Source organism: Bombina bombina, chromosome 6, assembly GCF_027579735.1.
Source record: "Bombina bombina isolate aBomBom1 chromosome 6, aBomBom1.pri, whole genome shotgun sequence".
Taxonomy (NCBI): Eukaryota; Metazoa; Chordata; class Amphibia; order Anura; family Bombinatoridae; genus Bombina; species Bombina bombina.
In genome coordinates, this window is record NC_069504.1 from 143,792,636 (window position 1) to 143,808,539 (window position 15,904).

Consider the following 15,904-nt stretch of genomic DNA (forward strand, 5'->3'; position numbering starts at 1 on the left):
TGGATGTGGGGAATGAAGGACAGATTTGAAATTAGAAATTGGAGTAGAGTTAGAGGGGGGGGGGGGGGATTAGAAGTAGTTTGGTCCTGGAGGCCATCCAGGAGGAAATGCCAGATAAGCAGTTGCTGATGTGAGAATTGACAGAAGGAGAGAGTGCAGGGGTGGATAGGTAGATCTGGGTATCATCAGCATGAAATAGTTGAAGCCATAGCTGTTGATATGTTTACCCAGTCAAGAAGTATAAATAGAGAAGAGTAGAGGACCCACAATAGAGCCTTGAGGTACTCCAACAGACAGAGGTAATGGAGAGGAGGAGTCACCAGCAAAAGAGACGGAGAAGGATCTGTTAGTGAGATAAGAGTGAATCCAGGAGAGGGCAGTGTCACAGAGCCCAAGGGAGCTGAGAGTCCGTATGAGGAGAGGATGGTTAACCGTGTCGAAGGCAGCAGAGAGGTCAAGTAAGATGAGTATAGAGTAGTTGTCATTGTTTTTAGCAGAAAGGAGGAAGTATTGATATTAATTTATTCTAAATCAATGGCATTTTTTCGCTAGGAGAGAAATGGTCATGAAAACATTCAGAATTTAGCCTTACAAACAATGATAAAGTTTCAGTTTCCAGAGACCAGGGCCGTCTACTCAATAATGGAGAGCCTAGAGATGGAATGCAAGGGTTCTGTTAAGACAGACTAGGAGTTATATAACTGAGGTGGTGCTTAAAATATTTTTTAATGTGGGAGGTACACTGGCTTTATATTTCTTTTTAACCCAGCATAGCACATACAGGGCTAGATTGCAAGTGGAAGCAATATTAGTGCTCCACTTTGTAATAACAGTTAAGCGCAATGTGAACGCGAGAGAGCGCTTCCGTAGGCTCCAATGGTATCCCCGTTATGATGCTGTCTACTTTTTTTTTTTTTATTTATAAAAAAACTATAATGCCCTCTATTTTGAGGGCATTTGGGGCACTTTAAGAAAATTAACCAGAGATCTAATCTCTGGTTAATTTTCTGAGCGCTAATTGCTACCGCAAGCTCACGGTGGTAATAACCAGCCACTTGTAATGGTTGGTTATTTATTGCACACCTCCAAACAGTCAAATTTGTAATCTAGACTATAATCTTTATATAAAAGGCTTCTTTTTTTATATGTTGTATGGTAGAGCCTCAAAATACTATCATGTTAACCAAAGGCATAACGCCTAATCACTTTATAATATCACTTTGACAGCCACTTATAAAAGGTTGTTTTTCCCCCCCCTTTACTTTGAAGCTACCATTTTGCTTCCATGTTAAGTGTCAAATTCTTTAGACTCTAAAGTTTACAGGGATATTAATTTCAAAATCAAACTTTCACAATTCAAATAGATTATTCCATTTAAAACAAAAAATCCAATTTACTTCTATCATTTACTGTAATTTGCTTCATTCTCTTGGTATCCATTTAGAAAAGCATACCTAGATAGGCTCAAGAGCTGCAATGTGCATTGCTGCTCCTTCAGATAAAGGATACCAAGAAAATGAAGCAAAGTTCACAGCATAAGTAAACTGGAAAACTCTATCTGAATCATGAAAAAGAAAAATCTGGAGATTCATGCAGATGTTAATACAGTATCTTTTGGGCCCTGATTTGTTATTATCTTTATTATTGTTGTTATTATTATTATTTTGTTTTGTATTTTGCAATATTTATTTGCATATTTTTCTTTCTTCAGGGATTAGAAGATACAGCAAATAAAAATTTTGGAGGTGGGAATACTGCTTGGGAAGAAAAAACATTATCAAAATATGAATCCAGGTACATTGGATGGTGTTGGAGTCCACTTTCTTTAGTTCGTACATAGGACAACACTGTGTCATCTTCTGATGCTACCAACATAAAGATAGGGGGCGCCCTTCTTAGTATAGTCCAAGATGTCCGAAAAAATACTTTAAAGAATAAAGTGAAATTCCACAAAAAGAGAATAATATATTCTCACATGCACCTAATCATAAAGATAGAGTAGAATCAGTCCTTAAACAGTGCTTTGAGAGACCAGCCCAGGCCTCTCCCTGTGATGAGACACGGCTCCACTTCTCAAAATCAAAGCTAAAAAAGAATATAACAGGGGCACCACATAGCCAAATATAGCCTGTACATCCAGATAGTGATAACTAATAATACAGTGCACTCGCATATAAATAGGCGCCGACAGGTTCTAGATACACAGGCTGGGACTTATCAGCCGCCCAGCTGACTGATGACCCCGTCACAAGAGGAACCAGGAATCCAAATCCTGCTTCACTCTACATGATCGAAGCCCAGTAGCTGGTTGTGCAATCCATAGATCTTGCTTTTTGGGAGTGTCTTGATCTTGTTAAGGGTAGATCACTACATCTTGGGCAATGTTTAAATCAAGACACTACACAGATTAAATTAATGTTGTAATTAAAGGGACAGTCCACACCAGATTTTTTTGTTGTTTAAAAAGATAGATAATCCCTTTATTACCCATTCCCTACTTTTGCATAACCAACACAGTTATAATAATACACTTTTTTTACCTCTGTGATTACCTTGTATCTAAGCCTCTGCAAACTGCCCCCTTATTTCAGTTCTTTTGACAGGCTTGCATTTTAGCCAATGAGTGCTGACTCCTAGGTAACTCCTCGTGCATGAGCACAATGTTATCTATAGGACACACATGAACTAACGCCATCTAGTGGTGAAAAACTGTCAATAAATTCAGACAAGAGGCAGCCTTCAAGGTCTAAGAAATTAGCATATGAGCCTACCTAGGTTTAGCTTTCAACTAAAAATACCAAGAGAACAAAGCAACATTGGTGATAAAAAAAAAAAAAAAAACTTTTTCTCCGTAAAATAAAAGTATTAAAAATAATAAATTTGCACTGCTTGTAAGTCACAATCTTCTCTGTCTGCATCTATAGTGTGTTTTTAGTGTTCTAAAATGCAAATGATATTCTATATTTATTTAAAACAAGTATTACCATTCTGATTGTAGTCCTGTACTGTCTTTCTGATGGTACTAGGAATACAATAGTATTAAAAATGATATACATGCGACCTAAAGGTAGTTTTTATATGATGCATTATGACATGTAAATCTTGTCTAACTGACATAAATTGTTTGCACTTGGTCCCATCCGCTCTCCAAGCTGTCTCATTTTACAGATGCAAATTTACAAATATTCTGAATGCCAAACTTTTCCAGAATCCAAGCATATCTGGTCCAAAACAGTTTGGATAAAGGGTTTTGTATCTGTATAAATAAGTTTTAATAAGGCAACCCTATTTCAGCTTAATACTACTTACTTTAAGTATATTCAGAAGTTTTGAATTATACTACATATTTTATTTACTCTATGTAATTGTGGACATTTAAAAAAATAAATAAAAATAAGCTAGTAATTTGGTTAAATTGGGATAAAAAAAATTGCACTTTGTTTTTATTTTCATTATAGTGAAATACGTCTGGTAGAAATTATCGAAAACCTTTGTGACAGCAGTGATTTTGAATGCAACCACATGGTGGAAGAGCATGAAGAACAAATTGAAAAATGGTGGTTCAAAATGTAAGTTGCAATACATTTTTTTGTTTTTGTTTCGATCGATTTGTGAAAAACAAAGTTTCTCCAACATAGGTGTGTCCGGTCCACGGCGTCATCCTTACTTGTGGGATATTCTCTTCCCCAACAGGAAATGGCAAAGAGCCCAGCAAAGCTGGTCACATGATCCCTCCTAGGCTCCGCCTACCCCAGTCATTCTCTTTGCCGTTGTACAGGCAACATCTCCACGGAGATGGCTTAGAGTTTTTTAGTGTTTAACTGTAGTTTTTCATTATTCAATCAAGAGTTTGTTATTTTCAAATAGTGCTGGTACGTACTATTTACTCAGAAACAGAAAAGAGATGAAGAATTCTGTTTGTATGAGGAAAATGATTTTAGCAACCGTAACTAAAATCCATGGCTGTTCCACACAGGACTGTTGAGAGCAATTAACTTCAGTTGGGGGAACAGTTTGCAGTCCTTTGCTGCTTGAGGTATGACACATTCTAACAAGACGATGTAATGCTGGAAGCTGTCATTTTCCCTATGGGATCCGGTAAGCCATGTTTATTACGATTGTAAATAAGGGCTTCACAAGGGCTTATTTAAACTGTAGACCTTTTTTGGGCTAAATCGATTGATATTAACACTTATTTAGCCTTGAGGAATCATTTATTCTGGGTATTTTGATATAATAATATCGGCAGGCACTGTTTTAGACACCTTATTCTTTAGGGGCTTTCCCAAAGCATAGGCAGAGTCTCATTTTCGCGCCGGTGTTGCGCACTTGTTTTTGAGAGGCATGGCATGCAGTCGCATGTGAGAGGAGCTCTGATACTTATAAAAGACTTCTGAAGGCGTCATTTGGTATCGTATTCCCCTTTGGGTTTGGTTGGGTGTAAAGGGGTTAAAGCTTAAAACGGCTCCGGTTCCGTTATTTTAAGGGTTAAAGCTTCCAAAATTGGTGTGCAATATTTTCAAGGCTTTAAGACACTGTGGTGAAAGTTTGGTGAATTTTGAACAATTCCTTCATGTTTTTTCGCAATTGCAGTAATAAAGTGTGTTCAGTTTAAAATTTAAAGTGACAGTAACGGTTTTATTTCAAAACGTTTTTTGTACTTTCTTATCAAGTTTATGCCTGTTTAACATGTCTGAACTACCAGATAGACTGTGTTCTGAATGTGGGGAAGCCAGAATTCCTATTCATTTAAATATATCTGTTGGTGTGAATCTAAAGGATTCCCTTGGGACAAGGTTAAGATTCCTAGGATTCTATCCTTCCTTCAAGAAGGATTGGAAAAAGGATTATCGGCAAGTTCCCTGAAGGGACAGATTTCTGCCTTGTCGGTGTTACTTCACAAAAAACTGGCAGCTGTGCCAGATGTTCAAGCCTTTGTTCAGGCTCTGGTTAGAATCAAGCCTGTTTACAAACCTTTGACTCCTCCTTGGAGTCTCAATTTAGTTCTTTCAGTTCTTCAGGGGGTTCCGTTTGAACCCTTACATTCCGTTGATATTAAGTTATTATCTTGGAAAGTTTTGTTTTTAGTTGCAATTTCTTCTGCTAGAAGAGTTTCAGAATTATCTGCTCTGCAGTGTTCTCCTCCTTATCTGGTGTTCCATGCAGATAAGGTGGTTTTACGTACTAAACCTGGTTTTCTTCCAAAAGTTGTTTCTAACAAAAACATTAACCAGGAGATTATCGTACCTTCTCTGTGTCCGAAACCAGTTTCAAAGAAGGAACGCTTGTTGCACAATTTGGATGTTGTTCGCGCTCTAAAATTCTATTTAGATGCTACAAAGGATTTTAGACAAACATCTTCCTTGTTTGTTGTTTATTCAGGTAAAAGGAGAGGTCAAAAAGCAACTTCTACCTCTCTCTCTTTTTGGATTAAAAGCATCATCAGATTGGCTTACGAGACTGCCGGACGGCAGCCTCCCGAAAGAATCACAGCTCATTCCACTAGGGCTGTGGCTTCCACATGGGCCTTCAAGAACGAGGCTTCTGTTGATCAGATATGTAGGGCAGCGACTTGGTCTTCACTGCACACTTTTACCAAATTTTACAAGTTTGATACTTTTGCTTCTTCTGAGGCTATTTTTGGGAGAAAGGTTTTGCAAGCCGTGGTGCCTTCCATTTAGGTGACCTGATTTGCTCCCTCCCTTCATCCGTGTCCTAAAGCTTTGGTATTGGTTCCCACAAGTAAGGATGACGCCGTGGACCGGACACACCTATGTTGGAGAAAACAGAATTTATGTTTACCTGATAAATTTCTTTCTCCAACGGTGTGTCCGGTCCACGGCCCGCCCTGGTTTTTTTAATCAGGTCTGATAATTTATTTTCTTTAACTACAGTCACCACGGTACCATATGGTTTCTCCTATGCTAATATTCCTCCTTAACGTCGGTCGAATGACTGGGGTAGGCGGAGCCTAGGAGGGATCATGTGACCAGCTTTGCTGGGCTCTTTGCCATTTCCTGTTGGGGAAGAGAATATCCCACAAGTAAGGATGACGCCGTGGACCGGACACACCGTTGGAGAAAGAAATTTATCAGGTAAACATAAATTCTGTTTTTGTTATACTTCTGAAGTAGGACAGCAGTTAATATATCAAAGAAATGTGTTAGAATATTACAAATAAAAAATGCCACCCATAAAAAAAGCATGAGCAAGTTAGTCTTATGCATTTCACAAGTTGGTTTGTCAATGACTGAAAAAACATAATTTATGTACGAACTTACCTGATAAATTAATTTCTTTCATATTGGCAAGAGTCCATGAGCTAGTGACATATGGGATATACAATCCTACCAGGAGGGGCAAAGTTTCCCAAACCTCAAAATGCCTATAAATACACCCCTCACCACACCCACAATTCAGTTTAACGAATAGCCAAGCAGTGGGGTGATAAAGAAAGGAGTAGAAAGCATCAACAAATGAAATTTGGAAATAATTGTACTTTATACAAAAAATCATAACCACCATAAAAAGGGTGGGCCTCATGGACTCTTGCCAATATGAAAGAAATGAATTTATCAGGTAAGTTCTTACATAAATTATGTTTTCTTTCATGTAATTGGCAAGAGTCCATGAGCTAGTGACATATGGGATATCAATACCCAAGATGTGGAGTCTTCCACTCGAGTCACTAGAGAGGGAGGGAATAAAAATAAAAACAGCCATATTCCGCTGAAAAAAATTAATCCACAACCCAAAAAAAAAAGTTTATTTCCATTTTTGAAAGAAAAAACTTAAATAAAAAAGCAGAAGAATCATACTGAAACAGCTGCCTGAAGAACTTTTCTACCAAAAACTGCTTCTGAAGAAGCAAATACATTGAAACGGTAGAATTTAGTAAATGTATGCAAAGAGGACCAAGTTGCTGCTTTGCAAATCTGATCAACTGAAGCTTCATTCTTAAAAGCCCACAAAGGGGAGACTGATCTAGTAGAATGAGTTGTAATTCTCTGAGGCGGGGCCTGACCCGACTCCAAATAAGCTTGATGAATCAAAAGTTTCAACCAAGAAGCCAAGGAAATAGCAGAAGCCTTCTGACCTTTCCTATGACCAGAAAATAAAACAAATAGACTGGAAGTCTTCCTGAAATCTTTAGTAGCTTCCACATAATATTTCAAAGCTCTTACCACATCCAAAGAATGTAAGGATCTCTCCAAAGAATTCTTAGGATTAGGACATAAGGAAGGGACAACAATTTCTCTACTAATGTTGTTAGAATTCACAACCTTAGGTAAAAATTGAAAAGAAGTCCACAAAACTGCCTTATCCTGATGAAAAATCAGAAAAGGAGATTCACAAGAAAGAGCAGATGACTCAGAAACTCTTCTAGCAGAAGAGATGGCCAAAAGAAACAACACTTTCTAAGAAAGTAGTTTAATGTCTAAAGAATGCATAGGTTCAAATGGAGGAGCCTGTAAAGCCTTCCGAACCAAATTAAGACTCCAAGGAGGAGAAATTGACTTAATGACAGGCTTAATACGAATTAAAGCCTGTACAAAACAGTGTATATCGGGAAGTATAGCAATCTTTCTGTGAAATAAAACAGAAAGAGCGGAGATTTGTCCTTTCAAGGAACTTGCAGACAAACCCTTATCCAAACCATCCTGAAGGAACTGTAAAATTCTAGGAATTCTAAAAGAATGCCAGGAGAATTTATGAGAAGAACACCATGAAATGTAAGTCTTCCAAACTCTATAATAAATCTTTCTAGAGACAGATTTACGAGCTTGTAACATAGTATTAATCACTGAGTCAGAGAAACCTCTATGACTTAGAAATAAGCGTTCAATTTCCATACCTTCAAATTTAATGATTTGAGATCCTGATGGATAAACGGACCTTGAGATAGTAGGTCCAACTGTTACGGAAGTGGCCAAGGCGGGCAACTGGACATCCAAACCAGATCCGCATACCAAAACCTGTGTGGCCATGCTGGAGCCACCAGCAAAACAAAAGACTGTTCCATTATGATTTTGGAGATCACTCTTGGAAGGAGAACTAGAAGCGGGAAGATGTAAGCAGGATGATAACACCAAGGAAGTGTCAGCGCATCCACTGCTTCCGCCTGAACATCCCTGGACCTGGACAGGTATCTGGGAAGTTTTTTGTTTAGACGAGAGGCCATGAGATCTATCTCTGCAAGACCCCACATCTGAACAATCTGAGAAAACACATCTGGATGGAGAGACCACTCCCCTGAATGTAAAGTCTGGCGGCTGAGATAATCCGCCTCCCAATTGTCTACACCTGGCATATGCACCGCAGAGATTAGACAGGAGCTGGTTTCCGCCCAGGCAAGTATCCGAGATACTTCTTTCATAGCTTGGGGACTGTGAGTCCCACCCTGATGATTGACATAAGCCACAGTTGTGATATTGTCTGTCTGAAAACAAATGAACGGTTCTCTCTTTAGCAGAGGCCAGAACTGAAGAGCCCTGAGAATTGCACGGAGTTCTAAAATATTTATTGGTAATCTCGCCTCTTGAGATTTCCAAACCCCTTGTGCTGTCAGATATCCACAAATAGCTCCCCAACCTGAAAGACTCGCATCTGTTGAGATCACAGTCCAGGATGGCCGAACAAAAGAAGCCCCTTGAACCAAACAATGGTGATCTTTCCACCATGTCAGAGAGTGTCGTACATTGGGATTCAAGGATATTAATTGTGATATCTTTGTATAATCCCTGCACCATTGATTCAGCATGCAAAGCCGTAGAGGTCTCATGTGAAAACGAGCAAAGGGGATCGCGTCCAATGCTGCAGTCATGAGACCTAAAATTTCCATGCACATAGCCACTGAAGGGAATGACTGAGACTGAAGGTGCTGGCATGCTGTGACCAATTTTAAACGTCTCTTGTCTGTTAGATTCAGTGTCCATGACTCTGTCTCTATCTGGAAGCCTAAAAAGGTGACTCTTGTCTGAGGAATCAAGAAACATTTTGGTAAATTGATCCTCCAACCATGTTTCCGAAGAAACAACACTAGTTGATTTGTGTGAGATTCTGCAGTACGTAAAGACTGAACTAGTACCAAGATATCGTCCAAATAAGGAAACACCGCAATACCCTGTTCTCTGATAACAGATAGTAGGGCACTCAGAACCTTTGAAAAGATTCTTGGAGCTGTTGCTAGGCCAAATGGAAGAGCAACAAATTGGTAATGCTTGTCTAGAAAAGAGAATCTCAGAAACTGATAGTGTTCTGGATGAATCGGAATATGAAGGTATGCATCCTGCAAGTCTATTGTGGACAAATAATGTCCTTGCTGAACAAAAGGCAGAATAGTCCTTATAGTCACCATCTTGAAAGTTGGTACTCTTACATAACGATTCAAAATTTTCAGATCCAGAACTGGTCTGAATAAATTTTCTTTCTTTGGTAGAATGAATAGGTTTGAATAAAACCCCAAACCTTGTTCCTGAGGAGGAACTCGCATGATTACCCCTAAAGACTCCAGGTCTGAAACACACTTCAGAAAAGCCTGAGCTTTTACTGGATTTACAGGGATACGTGAGAAAAAATCTTCTCACAGGAGGTCTTACTTTGAATCCTATTCAATACCCTTGAGAGACAATGCTCTGAATCCAATGATTTTGGACAGATTTTATCCAAAAATCCTTGAAAAACCTTAATCTGCCCCCTACCAGCTGAGCTGGAATGAGGGCCGCACCTTCATGCGGACTTGGGGGCTGACTTTGGTTTCCTAAATAGCTTGGATTTATTCCAATTTGAGGAAGGCTTCCAATTGGAAGCAGATTCCTTGGGAGAAGGATTGAGTTTTTGTTCCTTATTCTGACGAAAGGAACGAAAACGGTTAGAAGCCTTAGATTTACCCTTAGGTTTTTTATCCTGAGGCAGAAAAACTCCTTTTACTCCAGTGATAGTTGAAATAATAGAATCCAACTGAGAACCAAATAAATTATTACCTTGGAAAGAAAGGGATAGCAATCTAGATTTAGATGTTATATCAGCATTCCAAGATTTAAGCCACAAAGCTCTTCTAGCTAATACAGCTAAAGACATGGATCTAACATCAAACGCATATACTCAATTTTAAATAAATAAGTAGATTTGTCAGTGTCAATGTCTGAGGAAGGATCTTCTGTCTCAGATAGATCCTCATCAGAAGAGGATAAATTATGTTGTTGGTCATTTGAAATTTCATCAGCTAAATGAGAAGTTTTAAAAGACCTTTTACGTTTATTAGAAGGTGGAAATGCAGACAAAGCCTTCAGAATAGAATCAGAAACAAATTCTTTAAAATTTACAGGTATATCATGCACATTAGAAGTTGAAGGAACTGCAACTGGCAATATACTATTACTGATAGAAACACTATCTGCATGTAAAAGTTTATCATGACAACTATTACAAATGACATTCGGTGAAATAATTTCTACAATTTTACAACAAATGCACTTAACTTTGGTAGAACCGATGTCGGGCAGTAATGTTCCAGCAGAAACTTCTGAGACAGGATCAGATTGGGACATCTTGCACAATGTAAGAGAAATAACAACATATAAAGCAAAATTATCTATTTCCTTATATGACAGTTTTAGGAATGGGATAAAATGCAAAAGCATAGGCCTCTGATAAAGAAAATAGCAAGAGGCAAACATCAACGTAACGTAAACTTTTTTGGCGCCAAAAATAACCGGAAATGACACACTTGCGTCACTAATGACTCCGCCGTGTGAAAGGTCTCTGCGTCACGTATGACGCCGGAAATGACGAAGTTGCGTCATAAACGTATTTTTTTCACGCCAAAAATATTTTCGCGCCAAGAATGACGCAATAAAGTTTAGCATTTGACGCACTCGTTGGCCTAATACCCGCAATAGCAAGAAGTAGTCAATTGAAAAAAAGACTAAACCCCAGGTAAGAAATAAATTTCTTAAAATGTTTATATTCCCCAAATATGAAACTCACAGTTTGCAGAAGGAAATACATGAACCTGACTCATGGCAAATATAAGTACAATACATATATTTAGAACTTTATATAAATGCATAAAGTGCCAAACCATAGCTGAGGTGTCTTAAGTAATAAAAAACATACTTACCAAAAGACACCCATCCACATATAGCAGATAGCCAAACCAGTACTAAAACAGTTATTAGTAGAGGTAATGGTAAATTGAGAGTATATCGTCGATCTGAAAAGGGAGGTAGGAGATGAATCTCTACGACCGATAACAGAGAACCTATGCAATAGACCCCCTTTAAGGAAATCATCGTATTCAAATAAGTGATACTCCCTTCACGTCCCTCTGACATTCGCTGTACTCTGAGAGGAATCGGGCTTCAACAATGCTGAGAAGCGCATATCAACGTAGAAATCTTAGCACAAACTTACTTCACTACCTCCATAGGAGGCAAAGTTTGTAAAACTGAATTGTGGGTGTGGTGAGGGGTGTATTTATAGGCATTTTGAGGTTTGGGAAACTTTGCCCCTCCTGGTAGGATTGTATATCCCATATGTCACTAGCTCATGGACTCTTGCCAATTACATGAAAGAAACTACTGTTAAGTTCATGCTTTTTAAAAGGACACAAACATTTGCATCATCTATCACAAGTGTATGATATGAAAAGATCCGCAAGGCGTATTCATCCATAACAATATGATTGCTCAACCTCTTTTCAAAGCATCTATACGTTTCAGATAAACGATATCATACGTACAGACAAGACAATGCTTTAGTATTTCTATCTAATAAAAATTATACAAAAAAATCTCACAATGTATTTATACCTACTGGAATTTGTGTAACCTGTCTATTGTGTGTGGTTTGGGAGGCCGTATCTCCAGAAAGATGTAAATAAATTGGAATTTGATGAAAGGACGGCTACTTTAAATGGTACTTAATTTAAAAAATATCAGGAAATTTTCAATGACCTAAACATGTATAGCTTATAGAAGAGAAAGGGAAGATGTGATATGATAGAAACATTCAAGTTTATTAAGGAGCTTCGTAAAGCTACGGCTGAGAGTATTTTTTACAAAAGAGCAATTCAAGGACAACCAGTCAATATCAAGTTGAAGGGTAGTAGGTGCAGGAGTCATTTGTGAAAGCACTTTTTTAGAGAATGGGTGGGTGATTCATGGAATAATCTTCCAATTGAGATGGTAAAGACAAACACTGTGGGAGACTTGGGCCTTTGGTTCTTATCTGCCATCAAATTCTATGGTTTTATGTAGCCATTTCCACATCCAGGTGTATTCAATTTGACCCAGTCCATCATTCATATGGGCAGGCTAGTTTGGTTACCTCTGTTGAAAAAGAAATAAGTAAATAATTCACTATAGGTATGGGACATTTCTGTTTATAGTGAAAGGCTGTGTGATATTGGAATCATCTTCAAATTCTGCTAGTACTATGCAATGAAATAGGAATGCAGTGTCAAGAGACGCCTTTGTTCTACTTGCTACCCAAAAGAGTGCTAAAGCCGTTTGCCTTGAACATTATACATTAGTATATTATCTCACCACCAAGGTGTGGCAATAGTTGCTCATTTATTATTATTTTTTAGCTTTTTGGAAAAATGTTTAACATTGGCATTTTGTTAGTAAAATTGTCAATGTTTGCAAATAAAGAACAGTTTGGGGATATATCTCTTGTAAACCTGGAGTGAATCCATATTCTTGGTCTCCTCTGCTGTTGTGGCCTTTTAGAACCGATATAAATAAGCTTGTGCTCTGAGCTAACCAATCACTGTGTAGATTGTTGCAGGCTTAGGTTAATTTCACCATGCTTTAGTATGATAGAGGCATGTCAATCTCTCTTGAGTGAGTGGAACAAGCAAACTTTTTAGGGGTATTTTGTAGCAAAACCAGGCAAAAAAAGATTGTATATTGTAGTGTTGTTTATTATCTTTAAAGGGACATTGAACCCAATTTTATTCTTTCGTGATTCAGATAGAGCATACTATTTTAAGCAACTTTCTAATTTACTCCTATTATCAAATTTTCTTCATTATCTTGATATCTTTATTTGAAAAGCAAAAATGTAAGTTTAGATGCCGGCTCATATTTGGTGAACAACCTGGGTTGTCCTTGCTGATTGGACAGCACCAATAAACAAGTGCTGTCCATGGTTCTGAACCAAAAATTTGCTGTCTCCTTAGCTTAGATGTCTTATTTTTCAAATAAAGATAGCAAGAGAATGAAGAAAAATTGATAATAGGAGTAAATTAGAAAGTTGCTTAAAATTGCATGCTCTATCTGAATCATGAAAGAAAAAAATTGGGTTAATTGTCCCTTTAACCCCTTAACGACCAAGGACGTACGCCACACGTCCTCAAAAAAAATACAGTTAATGACCGAGGACGTGTGGCGTACGTCCTTGGTCTGGAAAGCAGCTGGAAGCGATCCTGCTCGCTTCCAGCTGCTTTCCGGTTATTGCAGTGACGCCTCGATATGGAGGCATCCTGCAATAACCCCCCTTGGCCATCCGATGCAGAGAGAGCCACTCTGTGGCCCTCTCTGCACCGGACATCGATGGCCGGTATCGTTGGTGGGTGGGAGCTTACGTGGGAGGCGGGTGGGCGGCCATCGATGCTCTGTGTGGAGTGGAGGGGGGCGGGATCGGGGGCGGGAGCTACGGGGGCACGCACGGGGGCGCGCGCGTGCACGGGGGGTGGTGGGCGGGCGCGGGTGGGAACCGCTACACTACAGAAAAAAAAAGTTAAAAGTTAAAAACACGAATACAGTAAAATGTAATCTAAGGGACCTGGAAGGGGTTGGGGGTTGGTCTCGGTGGGGGGGGAAAGCTACACTACAGAAAAGGGATTTTTTTTAAAAAAAAAAGGCACATTTTGTTACAAAACTGGGTACTGGCAGACAGCTGCCAGTACCCAAGATGGCGCCCATTATTGCAGAGGGGAAGGGTTGAGAGCAGTTTGGTGGGGGATCAGTGAGGTTGGGGTCTAAGGGGGGATCCTACACATCAGCATATGTAAATATGCTTTTTTTTTTTTTTTTTTTTTTAAAAAGGGCCAAATACCTTTTATTTTAGTACTGGCAGAGTTTCTGCCAGTACTTAAGATGGCGGGGACAATTGTGGGGTGGGGGAGGGAAGAGAGCTGTTTGGGAGGGATCAGGGGGTCTGATGTTTCAGGTGGGAGGCTGAGCTCTACACTAAAGCTAAAATTAACCCTTCAAGCTCCCTACAAGCTACATAATTAACCCCTTCACTGCTGGGCATAATACACGTGTGGTGCGCAGTGGCATTTAGCGGCCTTCTAATTACCAAAAAGCAACACCAAAGTCATATATGTCTGCTATTTCTGAACAAAGGGGATCCCAGAGAAGAATTTACAACCATTTATGCCATAATTGCACAAGCTGTTTGTAAATAATTTAAGTTAGAAACCAAAAGTTTGTGAAAAAATTTGTGAAAAGTGAACAAATTTTTTTGTATTTGATTGCATTTGGCGGTGAAATGGTGGCATGAAATATACCAAAATGGGCCTAGATCAATACTTTTGGGTTGTCTACTAAAAAAAAATATATACATGTCAATGGATATTCAGAGATTCCTGAAAGATATCAGTGTTCTAATGTAACTATCGCTAATTTTGAAAAGAAATGGTTTGGAAATAGCAAAGTGCTACTTGTATTTATGGCCCTATAGTTTACAAAAAAAGCAAAGAACATGTAAACATTGGGTATTTCTAAACTCAGGACAAAATTTAGAAACTATTTAGCATGGGTGTTTTTGGTGGTTGTAGATGTGTAACAGATTTTGGGGGTCAAAGTTAGAAAAAGTGTGTTTTTTTCCATTTTTTCCTCATATTTTATAAAAATTTTTTATAGTAAATTATAAGATATGATGAAAATAATGGTATCTTTAGAAAGTCCATTTAATGGCGAGAAAAACGATATATAATATGTGTGGGTACAGTAAATGAGTAAGAGGAAAATTACAGCTAAACACAAACACCTCAAAAATGTAAAAATAGCCTTGGTCCCAAACGGACAGAAAATGGAAAAGTGCTGTGGTCATTAAGGGGTTAATTAAAGATTCTTGCCTTGATTGTAATGCTGTAATCCTTTTGAAAAGTTTTTTTTTTTTTTTTTTTCCCTACAAGTCGCCATTAAAGTTTAGGGCCTAGATTTAGAGTTTGGCGTTAGCCGTGAAAACCAGCGTTAGAGGCTCCTAACGCTGGTTTTAGGCTACCTCCGGTATTTGGAGTCATTAAAAAAAGGGTCTAACGCTCACTTTTCAGCCGCGACTTTTCCATACCGCAGATCCCCTTACGTAAATTGCGTATCCTATCTTTTCAATGGGATTTTTCTAACTCCGGTATTTAGAGTCGTGTCTGAAGTGAGCGTTAGACATCTAACGACAAAACTCCAGCCGCAGGAAAAAAGTCAGTAGTTAAGAGCTTTCTGGGCTAACGCCGGTTCATAAAGCTCTTAACTACTGTACTCTAAAGTACACTAACACCCATAAACTACCTATCAGCCAATCGGAATTCGAGGGACGCCATCTTGGATGACGTCATTTAAAGGAACCGTCATTCGTCGTTCAGTCGTCGGCCAGGATGGATGTTCCGCGTCGGAGGTCTTCAGGATCCTGCCGCTCCGCTCCGGATGGATGACAATAGAAGATCCCGCTTGGATGAAGACTTCAATCGGATGGAAGACCTCTTCTGCCCCGCTTGGATGAAGACTTCAGCCGGATCATGGACCTCTTCAGCCCCCCGCTTGGGCTTGGATCAGGACATCGGAGGAGCTCTTCTTGATCGATCGGTGAACCTGGTATGGTGAAGATAAGGTAGGAAGATCTTCAGGGGCTTAGTGTTAGGTTTATTTAAGGGGGGTTTGGGTTAGATTAGGGG

The 15,904-nt window shown here is 39.0% G+C and overlaps 1 protein-coding gene across 1 annotated transcript in view; it reads left to right on the forward strand.

The window, feature by feature from the left end:
- The window catches only part of CRELD2 (cysteine rich with EGF like domains 2), an 87,990-nt gene that overhangs the window by 10,933 nt on the left and 61,153 nt on the right, over positions 1-15,904 (forward strand). Inside the window, exons 2-3 of the mRNA XM_053716628.1 lie at positions 1,712-1,794; positions 3,459-3,569. Coding sequence (XP_053572603.1) covers positions 1,712-1,794; positions 3,459-3,569 — 194 coding nt within the window. The remainder of the gene's footprint in view (positions 1-1,711; positions 1,795-3,458; positions 3,570-15,904) is intronic.